The following is a 10,000-nucleotide window of genomic DNA, read 5'->3' as shown; positions in this document are numbered from 1 at the left end:
AGGATCTTGGGAGACAAAGGCCAGAGTTATATTGTGATATGATCCACACTCTGGCAGGGTGGAGCTATTTGCTAGAGGCCTTCCAGACAGAGATAATTTTATTAAGCTCTCGGGTATCATAGGAGCTGTGCTGAGCTGTGTTTGAGTGCTTTGGACTCGAATGGCTCTGGGAACATTGTCCACGTTAACATGAACAAAATATCTTACAGTCAAAAGATGTTTTTTTTTCTCTCCAGATTCTCCCATTTTCTCCCCAATTATACTTGGCCAATTTATCCCCCTGCTGCCCCGGTCGCTGCCCCACCCTCTGCCGATGTGGGGAGAGCCGTAGACTAGCACCATGCTTCTTCCGACACATGCGCAGTTGCCAGCCGCTTCTTTTCACCTGACAGGTGGGGCTTCACCAGTCGGACGTAGCACGTGGGAGGATCATGCTATTCCCACCAGTTCCCCTCCACCTCGAGCAGGTGCCCCCGACCGACCAGAGGAGGCGCTGGGGTGCTGCAGCGACCAGGACACATACCCCCAGTCCGGCTTCCCACCCGCAGACACAGCCAATCGTTCCTGTGCGCCCACCCAAGCCGGAGGTAATCTCTCGAGACAGACTTTTCACTTGCATCGAAAATCTGTCGCCACGCTCAGTGAAAAGCTCAGTGAACACTACCCCTGATGGCCCAATATCAGATATGTTAAGACTTTTAATCAAGTTCTATTGTAATTGGTGACTTTTCAGGTGACTTTTCAGGTACTTCATCCAACACCTTTAATAACTGTGCCAAAGTGAAAAGCACAGTCCGTTGTGTTTCCCACAGGGGAGCAGAGGACACACCGTTGACTTTCAGCAGTAGCCTCGACCTTGTTAGCCAGCTTCACCTGAACAGGTCGCAGGTCCAATTCCCCACTGACACTGACCTACATCACACAGCCCCACGCCTAAAGAGGCTGTGCCCTACTCACACACACACACACACACACACACGCACGCACGCACGCACGTCACACACACGCACTCACACACACACACACGCACACACACACACACACACACACGCGCACGCACACACACACACACACACACACACGACTAGCACGTCACACACACGTGCACACACACACACCTATGCACCGCTGCATGTGCACCGGCATACAGTTTTTTTGCGCTTCCACACAGGGCACCACTTGCACACACACACACCACACACCCACACACACACACACACACACACACACACACACACACACACACACCCCACACACACACACACACACACACACACACACACACACACACATACCACACACAGACACCACACACACACACACACACACACACACACACACACACACACACACACACACACACACACACACACACATACCACACACAGACACCACACACACACACACACACACACACACACACACACACACACACACACACACAGTAGCCATTAATGATCTCATTCTCAACACCGTTGCAGTAGATTTTCTTTTCTTTTCTTTCCTTTTTCATATTTTCAGACTGTGATGATGAACATTTGTGCAGTGTAAGTGCAGCAGCGTGATTACCAGACGACTCATCTAATAGACTATGTGATGTTTTTGGTGGCGTTTGTCTGTCTGTCTACTGGGCCCATGTTCCTGAAACTTAGTGGAAGGTGCATGGGCTTAGGTAAGAACCCGTTACATTCTTCTAACTCACCTTCATGTTCATACCACAGCAGAGACGGGACCACTGTGCTCTCTGAGCGCCCTTCTACTTATTTCTGCTTTCGCTGTTATTATATAACCTGACGCTGCCAGATGGACGGTATAGCTCCACATAGGTTTCACTAAACCAGTCGATCTGGGTTTGAAGTCACCAGACCCGCTGACGGAGGCGGGCACTTTGTCCAAGCTACTTGGCAGGTGATTGGATGACCCATCTGTCTATCACCGCTGGTGGGTGTTAACTTCAACCAATCAGATCGCGGAAGGTGCCTGTGGATGATCTCCGTGGTATTCATTGATTGAGTCCTCGCGGTCGTAAAGTCACCTTCGAAGCATTTAGTTATATTATAACGAACTAGTTGTGTGGCTTAGCCTTCCCAAATGTTGAGGGTCGTTTTTTAGAATTTAATACATAGAATTGGGAACATTACATTCAATTTCATTCAGACTGCCTGTCACTTCCGCGATGTTGACGAGTGAAAAGAACTACAAAGACCATGTACCCACTACTTGCCCAGACGAGCCTGCCCGCCTACGGCCGCCGCTGATTCGTCGGCCCGGCAATGGCCGGCATGGCTCGACCAATCATCTTAAACTGCCTGTACGGGTCCAGACCGTCACGGAGAACCAAATGAAATGTGAGTTCACGTGACGGGCGGTTTACCAGGCTAGTTATTATACGCTCAAGCACATGCTGCACATTTATCCATGTTTAACAGGAAACTTTCCATAGAAGGTCACAGAGAGTAGCTGTCTCTCTCTCTCTCTCTCTCTCTCTCTCTCTCTCTCTCTCTTCCTTCTTTTTCTTTGGTGTTTAATGGTGGTTGGCATCCAAAGTGTTGCATTACTGCCAACTACTGGATACAAACTGAACTCTATTGACCTCTCTATTCTCAAACCTCTCTCTCTCTCTCAGTCTCTCTCCAGTTGTGACTTTGGGGGATAGATGGTAGAATTCATTATTTATAGAATCTGGACGCACATCCACCCACCCACCCACTCGCCAACACACACACACACACACACACACACACACACACACACACACACACACACACACACACACACACACACACACACACACACACACACACACACACACTTGCACTCTAAGAGGAGCTCAAGGTCAATTAGATTAATTGAATTTGATTTGCTGGGGGAGCAGGCAAGGGATAGATGGGGGAAGGTGTGTGTGTGTGTGTGTGTGTGTGTGTGTGTGTGTGTGTGTGTGTGTGTGTGTGTGTGTGTGTGTGTGTGTGTGTGTGTGTGTGTGTGTGTGTGTGTGTGTGTGTGTGGGTGTGTGTGAGAGAGAGAGAGAGAGAGAGAGAGAGAGAACCCCCACACCGATGAACTGATGCAGAGCTGAAACCCTTGGCCAATCACATTAGATTGCTGCTAAATGTGATTATATGTGTTTTGGAGAGGAGGTGAGGCTGGAACATCTCAAGGTGCCTTCTAGATCCATTTCGCCTCAGATCACATCGCTTTCTTACACCTCATCCAAACCATAGAGACACTGCGGAGCACGTCGTCATTCAGAAACCACGCCCAAAAGGGGGGAAAACAACCCCCCCCCCCCCCCCCGGCCAATCCAGGCATTCTCGCGTGTTGCACGTTGCACACAAAGATCATATATACGGAAGATGAACACTCCAACTTACTTCCTTGACAGCTAGATCCACATTTTTCTTCTCGACGATTTTTTACATTTGTTGTCTGTGCAGCCCCACCACACAGCAGCTTTTAGCCATGTTCAATTCAAAGAAAATTATGCTGGTATTTGGAAGTGAATGGAGCGCTTTCCCCCATGATGGGTGTGGCCTATTTCATGCAGTGTCTCTATATCAGGCTGCTGAAAATATCATTCATTAGTGGGAAATGTCTGTTTGATGTTGAGATCGACACATCAAGATATGATCAAACGGGCTTGAGGAAAGGTGAAAGTATATGCAGCATCACTGCATCTTTAAGGTCTTATAGAGACACTGCGGAGCGCGTCATCATTCAGAAACCACGCCCAAAACGGGGGAAAACACAAACTCCTGTCCAATCCTGGCGTTCTCCTATGTCGCCTGCATGGTCGAGTTTTGCACAAAAGGATCGCCAATTCTCAATGGCTTCCTTGTTTTCCTCGGGACTACAAAAAACTTTTTTTACATTTGTTGTCTGGACAGAAAGTGAGAGAGGCAAGACTGAGATGGTATGGACATGTGCGGAGGAGGGAGGTGGGGTACATTGGGAGGAGGATGCTGGAGATGGAGCTGCCAGGAAAGAGGAGGAGGGGAAGGCCCAAGAGGAGGTTCATGGACGCAGTGAAAGAGGACATGCAGGCAGTGGGCGTGACGGAGGACGATGCAGAGGACAGAAACCGATGGAAACAGATGATCCGCTGTGGCGACCCCTGACGGGAACAGCCGAAAGAAGAAGAAGAAGAAGTTGTCTGTGCAGCCCACCACACAACAGCTTTTAGCTATGTTTAATTCAACAAAAATGACGCTGGTGTGTGGAAATGAACGGAGCTTTTCCCCCGTGATGGGCGTGGCCTATTTCATGCAGTGTCTCTATTCTGGATAGGCTGTTTCCGTTCACCTTTAATAACCTGCTGTCCAATTCCCGCATACATAGACCTACCACTAAACAGCAATAAACAGGATTAGAATTTGCATATCTTGCATAGTTTGCATAGTTTGATGGAATTTACATACACCACATAATAAACAGAACTCTTGACTATCTCAAATTGTAATGGAAAACGTGTGTGCATGTGAACATAAACAAGGCTGCTGGGGGGGGGGGGGGGGGGGGGGGGGGGGGCACTTTACCGTCCTGTATCTTTTGCATGGTGCAGCACACCGTATTGCAAAATGGGGGAAAAAATAGATCAATAAAAAAGTTTGTATTGTGAATTTCTGTTGTCAGTATCGACACTGAAGGCATTCAAAATGATGCATATTTAGTATTATTTTGCATCTGTCACTAAGCCTTGGTCAGGACGAGGCCCCTCTCTGTTGTAAGTGATTCTCTGCACTGTACACAGAAGTCGTACTGGCAAGCGTTCAATTGTCTTCTCAAAGCACAAACATCTGACCACTGTGCGTCAGCAGACAGACATGATAGATGAGTCACTCTCCTCCTCGTATCCAGATCTGCATCCTGATTCAGTGTCTACCTTACTCATGACTTTCTTTTCAAGATGCTACGTGAAGCGTTTTTAAACCTAATTATAAAACAGGTCGGCTATGACGTCTATGATGTCATTACTTTGCACAATTCACTATAACTTCCCCTTTGAGAAGTGCATTCAAGCAGTACATGGTTCATAGTTATCAAATAGTCGTAGTTATAATGTCGAAGATTTCCGTTTCGTTCTCTTTGGCGACACCTATGGCGATGAGCGGTAATTCCAAGTGGGATCCAAACAGTGTTGCTGTGATGTTAGTCGGTTTGTTTGTTGGGCCATAGTAACCACCCGCAATGCTAGCAGAGAGAGACATGAAAAAAAGTAGCTTGTTATCCTACTTAACACAAGAGTGGGTGGGTAGGTAGGGGGAGTGGCTAGGTGTATCTGGGTAGTGGTCAGGAAAGGGGGGCAGAGCCAGGTAAAATGGGCCGTAGGGATAGGTATAGAGTCGGGGTTCGAGGGGTGGGTGGGGGGAGTGGCTGGGGGGATGTGGGTGTTTCAAGTTTATGGTTTTGATCCAACTCACAAAATGTGCATATCAGACTGGAGTATTGGCCTTGACAGAGATCTGTGCTCTTCTAGTTGTCAAAGTAATAGTGATACCTTAGTATGATTACGTAACCAAATGAGATGATTGACAGCCTATATCGCACACCAGTCGTACTGTTAGTGTTGCTTCTCAAAAATTAAGACCCCATTTCCCATAACCCCCCTGGCTTCCTGTTTCTTTTACTTTCCTGAAGCAGACAAACTTATGTTGGAAGTGATTTTTCCATCAGTCTTTTCTCTCCGGCCGCCATCTTTCATTATTACCACAAACTCTTTAGTCTTTAGTCTCTGGAAGAACAGCGCCATCTTCCTGTGTGGTGCCATAAAGCAAAATGGCCCCAGTGCTACACAATGTCAAATGCAGTGTAGAGGCTGGTTCAGGCTGACGCTCTATACTTGCCGATGGTCTTCTTGCTTGATTGCAGTAAATAGTGTCTCAAAATTGACGTGTAAATGATTTATTGATGTTAAATTGCTGCATCATCATTAACCAGAGAGGCACTATATTCTAGGCCGGACCACTGCAGATTGTCTCCCACTTTGGAGAGGAACACATTTGTTGAATTAAACATGAATAGATTTGTTGCAATGTAATTAGGTTTGTTTTGAACTTCTTTTAACTTTAATTTTAACTTCCCTCCCCACAAAAATGTTACACAAATGTTAATTTAGCTCTACCATTGACTTGCTGTCTGTCACTCTGCCTTTTCTGCAGTTCCCAGTCCTGGGCTGACTGACTGCTGCCTGAGGCCTTCAGGGTTTGATTGAGCTCCGTAAGGCTACCTCGGAGCCTATAATATCCGCCTCACTTACAGCCCCCTATTCTGTCAAACTAACAAACTTTTAGGAGTCTGGAAGGAAGTGCAGAGTCAGCGAGGAGGAGGCACTCTCGAGCGGAAGCAATCAATGTGCAAGCACACCGCAGTGGTTCCTCAACTCACGGTTGAGACCCGGAGCGCTTTGCCAGCTTGTTTCATGGCCCCCACATGACTAGAGTCCAGGTGAGGTTGAATCATTTGAACTCGTTAGGCTGAAGCCAAACTTCATCATGCTGAATCCCAGGTGCAGAACGTGGGCTACAGCGGCCGATCACTAATTGTGTGTCCAGGGAGCCCAAGAAAAACAACATGCCAACGTTTAACTTCTAAATTACTTCACCTAAAATGCTTTATCGATGCTTTCTATGTTGAGAAGATATTACGTTGGGAACACCTCCACGCCCATGAGAAGAATTAGCGAATGGGGGAAACTGGGGAAAAAGCAACTAGAACAAAAAGCAGTGCAAAAAGTGGTTATTTGGGGATATAAAGGGTTAAAAGAAATCTTTTGGGTCTTAATGTTGTATAATGGACTTTGCAGTAGGCGCTGCAAGCGTGAAGACCAAAATCATGCACTCAGTAAAGTTGACAGAAAACGATTTTGAGCACAAGTCATCAAGATAGACCCAGAGCTCTCACATTCAAGCCATTACGCATTCCCAACTGATTTCAAATGACTTCCTGCTCCACCGGACACAAAATTGCTCGTTATAATTGGCTTTCCAAAACCCAGTTTGTCTGGTACTGTATTCTGTTCCCCACTGACTCCTAATGCAGCGGATGATCTGTTGGACAGAGAGCCCGGCCCAAGAAGGTCCCAGTCTGACTCTGGACCACTGAGATGTCCATGCCTCAAGAGTAGGGCTGTGCAATAAAATCGATACGGCAATATATCGCAATACTTTTTTCCGCAATACCGTATCGATATTTCAGAAAAATATCGTGATATATCGCCATATCGATTTTTTTGCACAGCCGTATGTTCAGTGACACAATAAGAATACTTTCTACTTTCTGTCCCCTACGATACATTGTCACATTTTTTGTATCTCGATATATTGAATTTTGATATATGGTTCCATCCCTACTGTACCTAGGTGAAATCTCAGACTGATTGTCCACATAGCAACCTCAACGTTACACCAAGACACCTCCACCAACTCAAACGTGGTGTATGTGTATCTAGGCCAGGCTGTTTCCTGCAGGCGCCAGCTAGCACACGATATATAAAACATTGTAATACAAACATGCACTGAGTTGCAATCCATCCATGTCCATTGGAAAAGGGCATCTGCAGCAAGAAGCCTCAGGGAAGCTAATCTTATCTTTTGCTTCATGGTAGAGTTTGGATTGTGAAGACTATCTGTCTCTCTGCAACACTGTATTGCGCTCAGCTCATTGAAGACAATAGCAGTGCGAGTGTAGGTTAAACAATTACAGAACACCTCTGTTTTATATCCGATCCTCAGGCTTTTGAATTGGCTTCATAACCCAACTCACAGCCTCTCCAAACGGCAGAATCGACTGAATCTCCACTGTCAGACTTGCATCACTGTCAAGCCGGCAAGTCAAAAATATGTATTCCTATTTCTGTACTCTAAAGAGCTTGATGTAGGCTACTGTACACCATGCCAGCTTGATGTAGGCTACTGTACACCATGCCAGCTTGATGTAGGCTACTGTACACCATGCCAGCTTGATGTAGGCTACTGTACACCATGCTAGCTTGATGTAGGCTACTGTACACCATGCCAGCTTGATGTAGGCTACTGTACACCATGCCAGCTTGATGTAGGCTACTGTACACCATGCCAGCTTGATGTAGGCTACTGTACACCATGCCAGCTTGATGTAGGCGTACACCATGCCAGCTTGATGTAGGCTACTGTACACCATGCCACTGATGCCAGCAGGGCTGTTTGGAGGGAAACAGCGGAGAGCAGAGCTATAGAGCTCAACAGTCACGTAACACCTCGTTCCGGAAGAATATTTCCCCGTTCATATTCTGCAATGAGATTTTTATTTATTGGCCATAATGTCGTAACCACCAAGAGGTAGACTTACCACGGGCCTGACCGTGGTGAAACGATGGTATATGTTCCTGTAGAAGCCACAAATCATGTTTTATTCAATGTCGGGAGAACTACACTACCCACAATTCTAAAGTGTAATCTCGGCGTATTTGATTAGTGGAGCTCGCTGTATGATCGTCTGTGATTGGTGGAGCACACTGGGTGCTAGGGCGCTATTGAAATATCTCTGGCTAGGCTACTACAAACATGTCACAGCTTGCTGAATAAAGCTAGGGCTCAAACTGCCACTGAGTGAGTGAATATAATTATCGAAACTATTATGAGTCACGCAGCTTTCAACACCGGCACCCATTTTGAAATCCGTTCATTCACTTTAATGTACGGAAATGCATCTATCTACGATAATGTTAGCCATGGAGCATTAGGAGTCTAATGGCGGACCTTGAAGCCTGCTGGTCCCGCCCAATGTCGCTCAGAATGCTCTCCCATTGGCTGAAACACTCTGTCGCTCAATCATCCACTAATCTGATTGGCCAGAAATGCCAGAATGGATTATGGGATGAGTAGTTTCTTCACTCACACGTTATATTAATGTACCCAGCATCTCTTTCATTTTTTCGTTTTTCTATGTTTTTCCATTTCTGAATCAAATGTTTTATCATCACGATTCTCTAGCTGGCTGGTTGGCTTGGTTCCAGGCTTCCAACTCTTTAGATAATGATTTTTCTGAAAAGTGATTGAGAAAAATGAATGGGGAAATACTCTTCCGGAACCAGAGGTGACACAATGCCACGTGACTGTTGAGCAGCAGAGTAGAGAGTAGAGTCGGGTTTCTGCACTCAAGGAAAGTGTGACGCAAATAACGCTCATCATATTTTAATTTAATTTCAAAGGCCGTGTGTCCACAGGGAATGTTTTTTTCTTGGCGGAGCACTTTGGATATAAAAAATATGAATGCCCACAGCGTTTTCAATGCACACAGACACGCAGGGCACGGACAGTTAGAAGCTAACGTTAGCTTGCTAGCATAACAAGGTAAATAGCAAGCTCAAATCAACCCAACAAGATAATACATGAATTCTTACCCGGAATTAACTCGAATGAAGCAGAAATATCACTCCAGGCTTTGCTTTTAACTGTCTTTTCAGTCCCGCCTATTGCTCGATTTTGATTGGTCGGTCGAAAAAAGTGACATTAATGAGCAGCGTTCTTCTCCAAAAGTTGAACCGTTTTCTGGACACGCCCCTTATAGCTGCCATATTGCTTGAGAAACATGGAAGTCGCCTATATACATGCAGGTAAGATTTATACTGTGAGTGCATCAACAATATAGATAGAATCCATCCGTCTTCAACTGCTTATCTGGCATCCGGCCGTGGAGGTAGCAGTTCCATCCCTTTCCCTGGTCACATTAGCCAGCTCCGCCTGGGGGATCCTGAGGTGTTCCCTGGTCACATTAGCCAGCTCCGCCTGGGGGATCCTGAGGTGTTCCCAGGCCAGCGTGGAGATATCTAATCTCTCCACCTAGCCCTCGGTCTGCCCCGTGCTCTCCTTCCAGCTGGATGTGCCTGGAACACCTGGCGACCGGTTGGCATCCTGAACCATCTCAACTGGCTCCTTTCTATCCAAAGCAGCAGCGGCTCTACACCGATGAAATCGAAATGGCAAAGTTTATTTACTTGCACATGCTTCTATTGCATACTAACTCA

The 10,000-nt window shown here is 46.4% G+C and overlaps 1 protein-coding gene across 1 annotated transcript in view; it reads right to left on the bottom strand.

The window, feature by feature from the left end:
• The window catches only part of cplx2a (complexin 2a), a gene marked incomplete at both ends in the record, with an annotated part of 23,144 nt that extends 15,020 nt beyond the window's left edge, over positions 1–8,124 (bottom strand). The window contains one exon of the mRNA XM_083655868.1: positions 8,094–8,124. Within this exon, the coding sequence (XP_083511994.1) occupies positions 8,094–8,124 (31 nt within the window). The remainder of the gene's footprint in view (positions 1–8,093) is intronic.
• Positions 8,125–10,000: the final 1,876 nt, after the last annotated feature.

Source organism: Poromitra crassiceps (genome assembly GCF_964638095.1).
Source record: "Poromitra crassiceps genome assembly, chromosome: 19".
NCBI lineage: Eukaryota > Metazoa > Chordata > Actinopteri > Beryciformes > Melamphaidae > Poromitra > Poromitra crassiceps.
The sequence above is the reverse complement of the archived record's forward strand: the minus strand, read 5'-3'. Positions and strand labels throughout refer to the sequence as shown.